We start from the raw sequence: 17247 nt of genomic DNA, 5'->3' as shown, positions 1-17247 counted from the left end.
TTCAGCTCATGAAACATGTTTGACATCTCCCGAAGATGTTGCCTCATTATTACATTTGAGCGCTTTCAATATGTGTCAAACTTGATGGTGAGTCTCCTCAACTTAGTGGCAGACGTACCCCTAAACTTATCTTTTAAGACAACCTATATTGTTTGAGCTTTATCATAGCTTTTAAACTCACACATGAGATCATCTTACTTAAACTTAGCAATGTAATGCGAGCAATACTATTTTTTCTTTTTCCAAGCTTGATAATCCTCTTGATCTCTCCTATGCTGAGCTAAAGTTCCATGCTCAGGCTCATCCATGGTATGGTTGAATGTTGCCAAAATTTCTTGCTTCTCAAGGATGTACTGAACCTTTCGGTACCAAATATCATAATTATTACCGTTCGGCTTCTCACCCTTATTGAGGTCAGTCACAATGGTTTTGGATGCCGAAGCTATAATTAATTGCTTTAATACATTAACATAATAAACTTAGAATCAATACTATCACATTTTCAGAGTAATACACATATTTAATTTGCAGTAAAGACAAACTAAATTAATGATAATCCAACAAAAAGCACAAAAATGAGAGTTCGCTAGGTTCCCAATAAGCTTCTATGTATGATTGTTCTACTATCATTAACTAGTTAAATTTGCGCAAATTTTAAGTTGTAAGTCAGAACTTATTCAAATTCTACAAACTTACGAACTCCCATTATGATATGAACCAATGTACAAAAAAAATAAAAATAAATCATGCAGCAATTATAATCGAAGTCGTACATAATGAAAAAATCAAGGATTTTCAACCATTGTTCGAGTTTGCTTGGAACCAGGATATTGCAAACATATTAAACTATATACATGTTATCTTCAAACCAAGTTCTACACAACATATATGTGATCATTTTCATGTAGGCTAACTTATGTATTTCCAAAATCATAAGAAAATATAGATTAAAAGGAATAAACAATGCACTTATATCCCAAAAATACACATACTTAGAGTTATGTACACATTTTTATACCTTTTAAAAGCCTAAAACATGTAAAATAACTATACCACAATGTATAGCACATCCATATGAACCAAACACTGCCGACCACGCACTGATTGGACTTCCCATGCGCCTACATGCATCGCCTGAGTGTGCAGCACGTGTGGTGCATGCGCTAGCGAGCCATTAAGGCTCCTAGCCAGTTCGATTGGCGACCGGTTTGACCGGTCAACCGGTTCAAATCTCCGGTCTAGTCGGTCTTCGGATGGGTTGAGTTGGGTTGGGTTGGGTTAGGTCACAGGTCGATCGCCAGTTGGCCTACTGTCATCAGTTGGGTGACATCATTGATGATGTCATTGGAGGTTATCGACTGTTGTTTGATATCATTGATGATGTTATCATGCGTTGGTTCGCTGACGCGCGTGTGGCACTCACGCGGTGGCATTTCTAGCGCGTTGGGCGCGTGGCGCCCACGCACCGGGGGGATGTGCTTGTGGCCTTGTCCAGAGTCCTCCGATGGCACTCGACTTGCCGTTCAACTTGACTCAACGAATACTTTCACCCTATATATTCAAAAAATGATTTTGGCTGAAAAAATATTTCAAAAAATGGCCAAAAGCGTGTGGGTGTACACGACCTCCAAACTCGTTCTTCGCTTCGGTTCGTTTTTGACGATTCATGTTGCAATTTTCGAGCAATGAACATCCAAACGATGTGAGGTTCATCCTCTTGATCCCCATATCAAATAGCAAACGGGAAAATTTGATGGAAAAACGGGGACACGGACTCTGATACCAATGTTAGAAGAAAGTTGGTAGAAGAAACGACTAACCTCTTTGTTGCACAATGAACAATTTACTCTGGAATGAACGTTGAATCACGAGCGAATGACGAATGATATGACTTCACGATTGTCTGAATGCAATCATGAGGAAAACATCCAATTTCTACGGCGTTAATGTCGATTGTCTTCTCAAATCAGTAATGGAATGCCTTTTGTTCTTTGATGGAGAGAGGAGAAGAAGAGAAAACAGTTTCTTTCTGAACTTTCTTTCTACCAACTGACCAAACGGTTATCTCTAGAAGTTATTTATATGACTTCCTTCATATCATTTCAAAATGTATATTTCCATTGCAACATATCATGACGAAATGGTGCGTCTTAATTGTACTCCATTATGGATGTACTAATAAAGTATAACAATCTCAATATCAAAACTAAACAAATAGCAGTTGATCACGAATCTCGCATCATCATTAGTGATGAGTAAATATCTAATCTCATTCTCCAATAGCTAGCTAGGGCTTGCCTAGTGGGCACTGCATACAAAGGTCAGCATCCTTAATACTATCATCATAGACAAACACCAAAAACAAGTTGAACATGCTCCTAAAATTTAGATCTAGATCTAGATCAAAGAGAGTTTGGACTAGCGCAGAAATGCCTTAAGGAACTCCCAAAGCTTTGAGAAGTCGTATAAATGTCATGAACTCATCGTATTCCTCGCTGATTGTGTTGGACTTCTTAATTTGTAGAATCTAAAGCAGCGAGCTAATTCCTAACGATGGAAGCAGAAAATAAACTCAGCAAGTGAAGAAGGACATCAACAACGAGGCCCAAAAAAAAAAAAAAAAAAAAAAAAAAAGACTAGATGAAAACAACAAAATACTCCCATATCATATTGGGAGAGAAAATCTCAACTCGAGTTGATAAGATGGAACCTCCTTCGACTAAGAGTTATTTTTGACTTGAGGTAGTTTGGAGTGCAAGAGAAAAGGGGAATCAGAGAGTGAAAGAGGTGGGTGAGGAGAGAAAGCTACTAGGTTTATGACTTCATTAAGTGGATTTTTGCAAGGTTATAGTCTCTAGAAACTCAATGGTTTCAATTAGTGATTAAAGTACATTAATTTGTATAAATTCAGCTTCGAATCAAAAGTAAACGGCTTGTAATATGCCTTGAGGTCTCAAGGATTTTGTAAAACTCGAATTACTCAATAATGCAAAACAGTAAAATGAAAAACATTAAGGAAATTGCATGAAATTTTATAGAATCAGAATAGATGACTTAAATTATTGGAGGCCATTCTTGGAGGACATGTTTGCTTGTAGATTGGAACGATAAAGGGACTAGAAATGGAAATGATTGGAGTGCATAGCAAATAACAAAAGTTACTGAATACGATTGAATGCATGTATAAATAAAGATGAATATAAGACATAGGAAACCCAATCTTATTTGGAAATCAATTTAATCTCAGGCGAAATCTAATCTGAATTTATCTGTTTTGAATAATCTCCACATCTTTGTATCTTCAGCGTCAAAATCTCATATACCGCTGTGATTTTTGTGATTATGATGTTACTCTTTGTCAATTCTTCTTTGAATCTTTAAGACTCCAATGATTACTATTTTGACCAGAAATTGATTTGTGGAAGAGAAATAGATTTTTTTATTTCTATTATTAGATGAGTTTCTAAGTAAAAATACTTGTTTGATAACCATACAAAATTTTTATTTCCAGAATAGAAACTCATTTAATAACGATGCAAAATTTCTCACTTCTAGCGGCAATGGTTGGCGATGGGTGGTTGGCGACTGGCAATGACGGATGAGCAACCGACTAATAGCAAGGACAAATAATAAGAAGGGTTTTTATTTATCATTTCTGTTCCAGAAATAGAAATGTACTTATTTCTGGAGTAGAAATTAAAATAGAATACTGAAATAATTTTACCAAACAGATTTTTGTTCCAGAAATAAGTCTGGAATAGAAGAATAATTCTGGACGTGCGGACCCCAGGTGCCATAACTTTGGCCAAATGGACACTTAAGTGCCATAACTTACGAAAGGTAAGGTACACTTAAGTCTGCCACATTTTAAGAAAAGTGGGACACCTAAGTGCCATCTCCCGGCGAAGTTGGCCGGAAATCATACGTGGCATTAAAATATTAATATTTCTGGCTGATGTGTCTCGCCGAAGAGCTGAGTCGGCTCGAATTTGGCCAAAACGACGTCGTTTTGACATCATTCGAATTTTATAATAATATAAAAATTATTTAAATTCAATTTAAAATAAATTTATTTTTAAATAAATTTATTTAAAACATTTTTAAAAAATTTAGAAACTTTAAACATTAAAAAAAAAGAATTACAAAATTACAAAAATTTACAAATTTACAAAAAAAAATTAAAAATTACTAAAAAATTTAAAAAATTTACAAAAAAATTTAGAAAGTTACAAAAAATTACAAAAATTTACAAAATTTACATAAAATTTAAAAAATTTAGAAAAAATTTTAAAAATTTTAAAAATAATTAAAATTTTAAAAATTTTAAAAATTTGCAAATTTTTTAAAGTTAAAAAAATTTACAAAATTTATAAAAAAATTTACAAAATTTATAAAAAAATTTACAAAATTTACATAAAATTTACAAAATTTACATAAAATTTACAAAATTTACATAAAATTTAAAAAATTTACAAAAATTTACAAAAATTTTAGAAAGTTACAAAAAATTTAAAAAACTTACGAAATTTACAAAAATTTAAAAAATTTACAAAAAAATTCAGCCCTCAACCGGCACCCTTTTCTTCTTTTTTTCTAAATTATTTTTTTGTAACTTTTTTAATTTTGCAAATGTTTTTAATTTTTAAAATTTTATTTTTAAAATTTTTAAATAAATTTATTTTTAAATTAAAATTAATTAATTTTCTAAAATATTTAAAATTTTTTTAAATTTTCTAAAATTTTTTTAAATTTTCTAAAATTTTTGAATTTTTTTATTTTTTTAACTTTTAATTTCTTTTTAATTTTTAAATATTTTATCAATTTTTATAGAATTTTATAAATTTTTATAGAATTTTATAAATTTTTATAAAATTTTTACAAAATTTTCTAAATTTTTTTTTAAATTTTTAAATTTTTTTTTTTAAATTTTTTAAAATTTTTTAAAATTTTTTAATATTTTTAGTTTTTTGAAATTTTTTTAATTTTTAAAAATTTAAAAATTTAAAAATTTTTAAATTTTATAAATATTTAAATAAATTTAGTTTTAAATTAATTTTTATTAAATTTTTGGCCACATCGATTAAAACGACGCCGTTTCGCACTTGCTTTCCGGAAAATTGACACGTCGGCATTTTGGCCGGATTTTGGCGGATTGGCACTCAGGTGATCCATTTTACTCCGATTTTGGCACTTAAGTGTACCTTTCGTAAGTTATGGCACTTAAGTGTCCCTTTGTGCAAAGTTAAGGCACTTGAAGTGTTCTTTTGCCAATAATTCTGAAACAAAAATAGAATAGTTATCATGCACGCCCAATGGACCATTCCATTATGCATTCTAATATTCCTTGGAACGAATATTCTGTCTTAACTTTGCGCTATTCTAAGAATGATTCATAACTACTCCCAATCCCTTAGCAACGGTTATTCCTTGATCGATCAATCCTCTTTGACTTAGTTTATAGCTTCTGTTCACGCTTCAAGTAAATATATCGTCACCATATGTCATGTACTGCACTTGAACTCTTCCCTGTGAAAACTCATGATCAATGAATTGATCAGGCAATCCATCGATGAGCATTGTTGGTTAAGTGCATTATCCTGGCCTAGTTTGGGCCATTAACTTCTTCAAGTTTAGGCCCAAATTTTAGATCTGGCGTCGACAGACTTGATTGCATTATGTATTGAAAGTTAATTAGTGTGGTGCAATTTCCCCTTCCCTATATAGCTTCACATTGGTTAGTTCATTGATCAATATGTTTTACTTCCATTCTTGGCTTATGGACTCTCCAAGATACAGCTAACAAGCTTAGCATCTGCTATGAACCCGCGCAAAGCGCTGTAAATGATCAGTTCAATCTAGAAATGGACAACCTAGAAAAACAAAAACCATGTAACCCCGAAGAACAATATTATTTAGACAACAGAGAAACTGTCAGCAATTACTCATCGAACCAAAAAAAAGAAATACTGTCGGCAATATAACTTTTGTTTCGCCAGCATCAACCGAAAACGATCTAAAAAGTTTTAGGTGAGACAGGAGTCCGCTGAAGTTTCAAATACTATAATGAATTACTAAATCTCTGGTTCCTAGCGCGTGGAAACTAACACACTATGCTCGACACTTTGGACTAATCTTCTTGTTGCTATGCCGAGGAACTCCACAAGAGGCGGCACAACCCAAGTTTGCTGGTAGGTTCTCCATCCTCTTTCACAAGCTTGTGGCGTGTCTGATAGTGAAAACATCATGATCGTTAGGGAAATCGCCGTCCCTAAGTAGAGGATTTCAACGACAATCAACCCAAAAAGTAAAATTTCTCGACAACATATCCTCAATAAAGCAACCGAAATTGTCGTAAGGTTAATTGGTTTCATCGGGGGAATCTCGGCTTATTATTCCACAGAACTGAAGGATAAAAAAGCAATATGGTGGTCGCATCCCCTCGCTGCAAGTGCAAGTTATGTAATGTGCTGTCAAAAGGACTTCAGGCGGCGCTGAAGTAGCAACATGATCTGCCAAAGTGATAGTTAACTCAATGCAACTGTTTGGTCAAAATTTCTATCAAGTGATAAGCTGGCCGATCGAAGATTTCTCCGGAAAGAAATGTGCAAGTAACGAAAATAAGATTGAACGGACAAGCCCTCTTTCTTACTCTGTTAAAGCAAAAGGAGAATGAGACTTAAGGAGGGATTTATGGAGCACAAATCATCCACAAGGATCCCTTTAACATATTTTAAACAGTCGCCATCATTATTTTCTCGTTGCATGTCCCATCTTTAAAGTTTCCCTTAATATGTATTGGCCCTGGAGTTTGTACTAGTGAACAAGTTCGAGGGCGCCTATATATACACACCCATATATACACAAGTATACACGCGAGTTAGTATTCAGGTGGAAGCCGAAAGGAGCTTTGCAAGCTATAATCAGGAATAGAAAGATTATTGTAGGAGATGGGCGAACTTGATCCAGGAACAAAAGAAGGTGGGGCATCAAAAAAGGCTGAACTACCTGGGAAGACAGAGACCGCGCCTGGGGCACTGAGGATGGTTTTGAAGAACTCAGACCGGAAGGACATTGTTGATGGCTCTTGGGACTACAGGTTGCATTGCCGATGGACTTACTATGTCCTTGATTATGATACTTCTCAGCAACTTGATGAATGGCTATGCCAGTACTTCTCTTGGTCCAGGAGACGCTAATAAGGTGAGAGAATCTGCAACAAATAACTTGCCTAATGTGTCTCGTTCCTGGAGATATTATACAAGCCGAGTTCATGGTTGCTCTTAGTTATATTAGAAACTAGAAAGTACATCATCAATCAACAATTCATATGAATATGAATATGCTAAAGTGGTTATCTTCCACCTTGTCAATTATGCAGTACGCATTGGACTTGTTCTACGTGGCTGTTGCTGGGGGTTCAGGTTCCTTCTTAGGTAATATTCTGGAATGAAATAATCATAGAAAAAGAAGAACCTTTCTTTCATGATTTGCGTATGAGGGTGCTTGAGAAATTGTTCTCTCTCTCTCTGTTTGTGCTCGCAATACCGCAAATTTGCCTCTCATTAGATTTGTGCATCAGATGGAGGTGCTAATGTATTGTAGTTCATAGTCTCGCTTTGATAATGTTTGACGTGCGATAAGGATAGTATAGGGTACGAGGAAAAGCTGTCTGAGTGCACTTGCACTCTTGTATGTGCCCGTGTATGGTGGAGGCATATGACATAAACTGGCAACTGAGCCGCAATTTGGAGCACAAGGAAGCACTAGATGACGAAATTCCATCTGAAGTTATTGAAAGCACTTATTCGTCAGCGATAAAATATTCAGGATTTGTCACCTCATCTTGCATCTTCTGGTATAACCTGGCCTTTCGCAGTTTTTCTGTTTAATCTTTTCTTCTATATAGAGGGATTTTGCTGGGCACGCACAGCAGAAAGGCAAGTTTTCCGGCCGAGGCAGCAATATCTGCAAGCAGTTCTATGGCCAGAAGTGGGCTTCTTTGACCAAAATCGAGGGGCACCCATGACATCCCAAGTAGTCTCAAGAATTTCAGTCGACACACTGACTATACAAGGAGTCCTCACTGAGAGGGTTCTGCAAAATTATTTCACGTACATCACTCAGAAAGAAAGTAACACTTGCTCCTAGAGTGACCTAACAGCAACCATTTGAAACAGATAGCGAATTTCATCACAAACATATTGATGTTCGTTGGCGCCCAATTGGCTGCTCTGTACCTGTGCTGGAGACTGCCAATAGTTGCAATCCCTGCACTTTTGCTGCTGATAATACCAGGGCTGGTATACAGGAAGCTCTTGATTGGAGTTGGGGAAAAGATACAAAGAGGCGAGCTCCATAGCCGGCGGGATAGTCGAGCAGGTGCTCTTGTCCATCAGGACAGTTTACTCTTTCGTTGGAGAGAAGTGGACCACTAATGGCTACAAGATCTTGCTGGAACCGGTGCTGAACCTGGGGATCAAACAAGGGTTGATCAAGGGAATGGCCATTGGCAGCATAGGCATTTCATATGTCGTGTGGGCACTTCAGGGTTGGTACGGAAGCATCTTGGTCACCGGTAAGGGATTTAAAGGCGGCAATCTGTTTGCTGCAGGAGTGTGCATCATTTACGGAGGACTGTAAGTTCAGAAATCCTTTCATCCTCTGGTGATTTTTATTTTTTCTAAGCTTTTGAATCCGTTGCTGAAAATTAGAAGTCACCATGATGAATGATGACTGTAAAAATAATGCTTCACATGTGACAAGCATGAGAATTCTTTCGAAGAGTCCTGGCACATAATTAAATAAGGCTGGAAAGGTCGACTAATGATAAGAATGGTTCAGGAGGGAAAAATGTTGCTTTGTGTTATAATTCGGAAGGGAGATATTTACTGACCGACTATTATCGAAGCAGTGCCCTAGGGAGTGCGCTGATCAATTTCAAATATTTCTCTGAGGCGAATGTTGCAGCATCTCGCATCTTCGAGATGACTGAACATGTCCCCCGTATTGCCTTGGTTGATGAGGAGGGAACGATGCTGTCGAATGTGAGAGGCGAAGTGGAATTCAAAGACCTGTACTTTGCTCATCCATCGCGACCCGAGTCTTCGGTATTAAAAAAATTCAGCCTCAGAGTGATGGCCTCTCAAACTGTTGGCTTCGTGGGTAGAAGTGGGCCGGGAAAATCGACCATCATAAATTTGCTCGAAAGATTCTTTGACCCTGTCAAGGGCGATATATTCTTAGATGGAACCAATATAAAGACTCTCCAGCTCAAATGGCTGCGAAGTCAAATGGTTTTGGTGAGCCAAAAAGAAAATCTTTCGGAAAAAAAAAAAAAAATGGCTAGCTATCCACAGTTCTAGTCCAGGAAAAATGGAGAGAGAGATTTATCAAGAATATTGTGATCTACGGATCATAAATTCAAAACCTAATGTAATGATAAAAAATGAGTGGCAAATTATCCTTATAAGAGATCTGAGCAATCCTTTGCTTCTCAAATTGTATTTGTGACGCAGCTCTCTCAGTCGAATGCTAGCTATTATATCTTTTTAAGGAAAAGATTTCATCGTGTTAATCTTTACAAAGAACAGTACTGATGAGAAGATAAAATGCTAAAGATGCCAATTCTGTTGCATTAAACAGTTAGGTCAATCAGGAATTCAGATGTCTGAGGGGCAGAAAGAGAGGATCTCAATAGCGAGGGCATTGCTGAAGGATCCGAGGATTCTGCTTCTGGACGAAGCCACAAGTGCATTGGATTCACATTCTGAGAAGGCTGTTCAAGATGCATTGAATGAGGCTTCGATAGGAAGGACTACATTTGTGGTAGCTCACCGTCTCTCTGCTCTCAGCAATGCCGACTTAATCATGGTTATTCAGTCTGGGGAAGTAATAGAATCCGGTTCTCATGACAAAGTGATGGAAAATGAGCATGGTCCGTATTCCACAATGGTTCAGCTTCAGAGAACTAGTGGAAGTGATGGAACCACGCCATCTTCTCAAGGAGTTGATTTCAAGAAACCTGCTTCCATCATAAGAAAGACCACTTTACCCGATGAACTGAACAACGATCCTTTAATAAGAAGTCCAGAAAGCAAACTAGACACAGATGCAAAAGATCAAGGCGAATTGTCATCTTTTGGAGCATGGCGAGTTTGACTGTGCCCAAATGGAAGTCAACAGTATTGGGGTGTCTTGGTGCCATCTTTTATGGGTTTGCTCAGCCATTATACTTCATTCGGCTTATGTCGTTGAAGATCGCGACATGATCAGGTCTCAAACAAGAGTATATTGCCTCGCTTTCTTGGCGTTAGCAATATTTGCTTTCGTAACCAATGTGATTCAACATTAATACTTTGGGGTCATGGGACGAAAAGATTGAGAGAAGCTCTTTTTGACAAACTCCTGACGTTCGAGGTAGAATGGTTTGATCAAGAAGACAATAACAGCGGAGCTCTATGTTCAAGATTGGCCACGGATGCAGCGATAGTAAGAAATCTGGTTGGTGATCGTGTAGCCTTTTTCACTCAAGCCATCTCAGCAGCAACTTTAGCTGTGATTCTAGGCTTCTTATTGTCTTGGAGACTTGCACTTGTGGCAACCACTTTGCAGCCCCATCGGAGCTTTTTACATTAGGATGATGATGATGAGGGGCACGTCCAAGAAAATTCTGAAAGTGCAGAACCACAGCAGTGAATTAGCGAGTGAAGCAGTTGCGAACCACAGAGTCATTACCGTGTTTGACTCCGAGCAAAAGATGTTGAACCTCTACGAGAACACACGGTCAGGCCCCAGGGAAGTAAGCCACAAACGATCTTGGTTTGCAGGAGGCGGGTTGTTCATTGCGCAATTCCTGACGGCCGTCAATTCCGCATTGATTTTCTGGTATGGTGTTAGACTTCGGTACCATGGAGAGATCAAGTACAAGCACGTATTTCAGATATTCTTCATCTTGGTCTTGACGGGTGGAATAATAGCTGAGACAGGAAGCATGACGGCAGACTTATCAAAAGGCACAGATGCACTAAAGGCCATCTCGGCGATATTGGATAAGAAGAGCAAAATGGACCCTGATAAATTAGACGGTTTCAGCTCGGAGAAGGTTAGAGGAGAAGTAGAATTCAAACGAGTGGATTTCTTCTATCCAACAAGACCCAAGCACATGATTCTAAAGGACATGAACCTCCACATTGGTGCCGAAAAGATTGTTGCCTTGGTTGGCAAAAGTGGATCAGGAAAGTCCACCATCGTAAGGCTAATCGAGAGATTCTATGACCCAACACATGGGACCGTTTAAGTTGACGTAATAGATATCAGAAGGTACAACCTTAGAGGTTTAAGGTCGCATATAGCGTTAGTGAGCCAAGAGCCAACTATCTTCGCAGCAACAATTTATGAGAATATAAGGTACGGGAGAGAAAATGCGACTGAATCTGAAGTAATTGCAGCAGCAACTCTTGCAAACGCCCATGAATTCATAAGGTGTGTTGATCTGTTCTGTTAGCCCATTTATATTCTTGATCCTGCTGTTTAAACAACTGTTAAATCTTTTGACTCGTTCAATGTCTATAATGAGCAGTTCAATGGAGGACGGATACGCAACATATTGTGGAGAAGAAGTGGCGCAACTCTCTGGGGGACAAAGGCAGAGGTTAGCACTTGCGTTGTGAGAGCAATCTTAAAAGACTCGACATACTACTCTTGGATGAGGCAACGAGTGCATTGGACAGCGAATCAGAGAGACTATCCAGGAAGCACTAGAGAAAACCATGACGGGCAGGACCTGTGTGGTTGTGGCACACCGCCTATCCACCATCCAAAGGTCAGATAAAATTACAGTACTCGACAAGGGGAGGATTGTCGAAGAAGGGTCCCACTCAGAGCTATTCGCAGAAGGAGAAAATGGGCTCTACTTTTCTCTTGTCAAAGTGCAACAGCTAGCTGCAATGACATGAGTTAGGTCTTCGAAAATCAAGGAAAAAAACAGTTCAAAGTCATAAGCATTAGCAGAATAGGACCTATCCTATCTCTTGGCATTATGGACTTAGATGGTTTTCATTGAAAATGATAGGAGGCATGTCATCAAATTATGTTCAACCACAATGCCTCCTTCAATACGTCGAGTATTTTGCATAATTAAATCCAGCAAATTATTGTTCCTCAAGCAAAATTGTCAAGTATTTGGAAGTTCTCAAGACAGAGTATCAATTATCATACTTTAAGAAGAGGTTTCTGAAGTTCAGTCATGACTTGTGGCAACAAATTTTTTACAGAAGAATAGGCAACACAGTTACAGTCAATTCAGAAGCACTTGTATTAGTACCTCTAGTTGTCTTCATGAGGTTGATCCAGAGTCCCAGAGAACCTGTTTGTCTATCATGCTCAGCTCCTCATCATCTAGTCGTTTCCAAGTACTGATCCTCTCAACCCCTGTCCAGTCCCTATGACTCTTCCCAAGTTCTGCTGTAATGACCCTAGCTCTTCTTGGCCACCCAGCCTTACCATACCCGTGGTATCCACAGCCTCCACCGTAGCAAACCCATATACCGTCTATGTTCCCACAGAAGTCGTTTGTATGATCATGGCCCACAAAAAAGGCTTTCACATCTCCCATCGAAAGAAATGTCTTTAGAACCCCCGAGTTGATAAACGAACAAGCAACAGCCTCCTGGAACTGACCCACGATCTTTTGGGGAGAGAGTTGCCGTACCTCTGGGATTGGAATGTGGAAAAATGCAAGAGCTGGGGATGAAGCATCAGTCTCCTCCAGTCGTCCACCCTGTTAGTGTTTAATCTGCAACATATTAATAAAATCTAAATCGAGACTAATTCATTCTTCGATGCTTGGATAACATGACAACTGATGACAGTAACCAGAGTGTGCATTTTCTTGCTAATGAAGAGCCAGAATGCAGATCAAGTTCTGATGGCACCTGATTGAATGTGGTGATATTACAGGGGCACCTTGTAAACTTAATAATGCAGCAAAATTTTTAATGCAACTGTCTAACATTAGAGGTGTAAAAACGCCTGTTCCTTAGATAAACAGAATAGGAATCAACCAAATAGATTTAGCATCCCAGGCTTCAAGGAGTGGGTAATCACACAATCAAAATGTCAAAACAATTGTAAAATATAATAAGACCTGATTTTTTGCATTATATACCTAAAAAGTATTCACCAGAGTTCTTGAGTTACCAAATAAAGTTGCTGGTCGACTTTAAAGATTAAATCACATAATTTTTAAGCTAAATTGACAATTTGTAAAATAAACATGCATTGAGCGCATAAGTGTTATTCTGTGTACCCGGAGTTTCTCAGACAATCCAACCAGCCACCGAAGTTGTGATTCCTTAATCCAACCGTAAGTCCGTATTCCTTGAACAACCGCCCTATCTCCACTATCAAGAAAGAAAAGATTGAGGATGCTGCTATTCGCCCACTTAGAGCCAGGAGGACCATACACACCCAGATGGTAGTTTCCATACCCATCAATGTCCGATGTGGCTAGATCATTGTGAGATGGATTAATCTGCGAGACTGAGTAATCCATTAGAGATATAAAAGACATCAGTTCTTCTCGATCCATTGTAGATTCTTGGTCATGATTTCCTAGAATTGCTGCCCATGGAAGCTTAGATTCCACTGCTGGAACAAAGGCTCCAAACAAAGATTCAGCAGCATCAGAAGTGCTCGGGCCAAAAATATTATCACCTACACAAAAGAACATAATCAACTAAGTCATTAACAGCACAAGGAGGGGTCATGCTCTATATAAACCCGGCATCATGAAGTTGAGATAAAGTTTCACAGCATTAGCAAATGAATAATAACCACTTTAGTTAAGAAGATACACTTTACACCTTTCAACTACCTACCCGAAATAAAAGCATGCATAGTTTCATCCGCTAGCTAGTCCACAGCAGACCATAGGTAGGAACTAGGTCGAGTTTTCTCATCTGTGAATTCACAACTATAGATTAATTTAACTTTTAGTTGAAGCCACTCTACCTACTAATTAAATTTTGAAAGGTTATTCTGACATCATTGTTGTTCATTCATGCACATATTTGGAAGACATTGTAAAGTCATACAAAAGAAGGTAGAAGCAACCATTTTCGCAAAACTTTGACTGACTGTTACGAGTGCAAGATGCACTTGTGTGAACACAAGATCCAGAGATTGTATTCAAATATGGAAAACCATTATACGCAGGAAACACTTAACAGAACCAAAATGCCAGTTATGGCGGTGGATGCTGTAAGATCAAATATCATTTTGGAGCAAGAATTGCTGTCTTGCCTTCTAAAATTATGTATTAACAATCATCAACATAATGTTTCTTTTCTCATTTTTGGTAAACAAGCAAGCTTTATTGACTTCATTTAAATGGACACATATTACTCTATTTACATCTCATTCAATCAGAAAAAATAAACAAAACAACGCATATTTCATTAAAAGTGTGTTCATCAAATATATAGCGGGCATTTGAGCAGTCCCGAATAGTTGCATGATACCACAGAGAACAATATGAACATTACGGATCATTAACACAACCTGATCTTTAATGTCAAAGACCCATCTGCTTTGTTGAAGCATATGAGGTCATCATGAAAACTAATAGCATATTAATGTCTGCCACACTAAATAAAAAGCAAAGCCTTGGATATATCAAGTACAGACAAAATCCAACACAAGATGAAATCTAGATTCTCTTGAAAGGGAATGTTCACTCAGGAAAAAAATGGGCGAGCAAAACCTGAAGCTTGGAAACTAATATAAGACCAAGCAGATTTCCATGGAAGTATTAATTAAACAAAGCGAACAGAGGGCAAGTGCGTTTCTGCTCAATAAACCACTAATCCAAAGATTATGTTATAAAGAGAATACAATACAACCTTTTCACAGAAATCTTTAACCACCACCCAATCCAAGTTGGAAAATGGCCATGGATCGTAAAAGAAAAGTACAAAAACGCAAAATGTGATGCCAAGAGATGGTAGTTCGTTGTCCAGAAAATTCGAGCTATTGAGATAACATTTAAAAAGTGGGAACAGATTCTCCAAGTAAATGAATCTGTTATGTTCCAGTACCTAATATATGCATCCTTTGCACTCAAATATGAAATAACTACTAAGTTTCCATAAAGGAAGCCCAACACCAGATCAGAAGGCTGCCATCCTTAGAAGTCTACAGCATCAAATCAGGAGAATTTTGTTTTCTGCGCAAACCGCCTGTGAAATTTTACACCTCCCCTTTGCCATTAACTACATAAGGTGACAATTCCTCTTTAGCAGACATATATGCTTTAAATGAAATGCGTTGCCTATCAAGGGTGTGTTGATGGGACTCTACAAAAAACAAAATGTCATGAAGGGATACAAGCATGCTTCCAGATATATAATCTTAGCAACATGCCCGTTTCATTGTTACATTTATTGACCCTAACTGTTCCAGCAAACCTTTATGCTTCACAAGCTATCGAAGCATAAATGCGTATGCTGTGAGAAGTCCCTACTATAAACACCAACTCCATAAACGGAATAGCAAGTAGCAACTCATCTGGCAATATTACTAGAGCAATTCCTCCCTCTATCTGTTTTTACCCATTAAAAAGACAATCTTGGAAACAAACGTTAGAAAAGATAAAGCAATGACGATGAAGTCACCATCGAAGTACCCGTGAAGGCAATGAAATCTGGCTTTTCGGATTCAATCATCCGTTTGACGAAGCGGGTCGTATTGATATCAGAGCACCCTTTGAACTCAGACGCCAACACGTCTCTGCACCGAGTCACGATCCCATTTGCATAGTGCATATCGGCCACCTTGCAAAAAAAAAAACACCCCCCGACACGAGATTCGGGATCAAGCCCACCAAAACTCAAAACCCAAAAGCAAGAAAGACGCCGGAAGTAGCCGAGAAGGAAGCAAACCTGCAGGATCTTGAAGGTGCCATCGGAGCGAAACCGGAGAGGAAGAACGGGGTTCCTCTTGATGTGGAGCTTCTCGTGGCCGAGCAAGAGCTTGTGGAGGATGGAGGAGTGGACGAGGTAGAGAACGGCATAGATGGAGGCCGCGTAGAGAATGGAGTGTTTCCATTTGGGTTCTGTCATCTGGATCTCCTCGCTCGTTTGATGCAACTACAGCACAGCTCCTTTCGCTAGTTTTTCCAGATTCAATTTCGAGAACAAGATCCGGCAATCGATGAACCGAAGATCGTTTCTTTACCTGTGCTGTTCAGTCACACGGTTTCATCGGGGGAAAGGGGGAGTTTTGCTGTCCCAAGCGTCAAATGCACATTTTTTTTCTATCTCCTTTTATAAAAGTGGAAGGAGTGTGGATATTTAAGAAACTATTTCACTTTCGCGCAAACACGTCCGACATCATTCCTAATTTTAAATCCTCCACAAATTATTTGTTAAATCTAATTTTTAGTCGACACATCAAAGGAAATGAACTTTAAAGATTGGGGTTTTCAATTGTAACGAAACTCGTTTCTCCAGCAAAAAGTGTCATTTTTCATTTTTTCCATTGACATTTCGCTTGTAGATAATTTTCCAGTTATTTTTATTAAAAACTTAAAAAGTCAAAGAGCCTGACATTTAAGTTGACTTTTTGACCGATCTTTTAATTAAAAGTTAACTCAGGTCAAAATTGGCTCTTTTACATAAAAAGTTTTCAATTGGTTAATTTCACTTTGGCCGCAATAATTTTCAAACCATTCAAAGTTTTGATTACAAAATCAACTTTTAAGTGGTAAGTCATTGACCAAAATTGAAAATCGTAGAAATTTAAAAAATCATCTAATTTTAGCTTCAATTTGACTTTGGCATACAAATTTTACAAAAATTAATAAAGAACCTCATTTTTTTAATTTTCCGGATTTAGGTTCGGAATCAACCAAAATTATAATTACTTTCTTTCTAGTTGTATTTTGACTTAGCTCATTTTACAACATTTGATCTAGAGATCATTTTCAAATCACTCGTGCAATCATTTTGGTTATTTGGCATATCTAGGAAAAAATTGCTATTTTCAACCCTAATTAGGAGTCTCAATTGGTTCTTCATGGTTCAATAGCTATAAACCCAAATCAACTCATTTTTTCGAACTAAATCCAAATTCTTGGTCCATTTTAGCATATTCACTTGGGAAATTTCCAATTTGGTGGATTTAGCTTACTTAAAATTTGGAAATCTAAGCTAATGAGCTTCAATTCGTGCAATTCAATTGACCTATTTT

At 37.7% G+C, this 17247-nt stretch overlaps 1 protein-coding gene across 1 annotated transcript; it reads right to left on the bottom strand.

Annotated features, from left to right (window-relative positions):
• Positions 1 to 12152: 12152 nt before the first annotated feature.
• On the bottom strand, positions 12153 to 16304 carry LOC104437327 (probable inactive purple acid phosphatase 28). The gene is made up of 4 exons (XM_010050264.3): positions 15939 to 16304; positions 15683 to 15830; positions 13307 to 13713; positions 12153 to 12778 (listed from the first exon to the last, which is right to left on the bottom strand). Exons 1-4 carry the CDS (start codon positions 16116 to 16118, stop codon positions 12335 to 12337), a joined length of 1179 nt encoding a protein of 392 aa, XP_010048566.1. The 5' UTR covers positions 16119 to 16304; the 3' UTR covers positions 12153 to 12334.
• Positions 16305 to 17247: the final 943 nt, after the last annotated feature.

This window comes from Eucalyptus grandis, chromosome 3 (genome assembly GCF_016545825.1).
Source record: "Eucalyptus grandis isolate ANBG69807.140 chromosome 3, ASM1654582v1, whole genome shotgun sequence".
Lineage (NCBI taxonomy): Eukaryota > Viridiplantae > Streptophyta > Magnoliopsida > Myrtales > Myrtaceae > Eucalyptus > Eucalyptus grandis.
The sequence above is the reverse complement of the archived record's forward strand: the minus strand, read 5'-3'. Positions and strand labels throughout refer to the sequence as shown.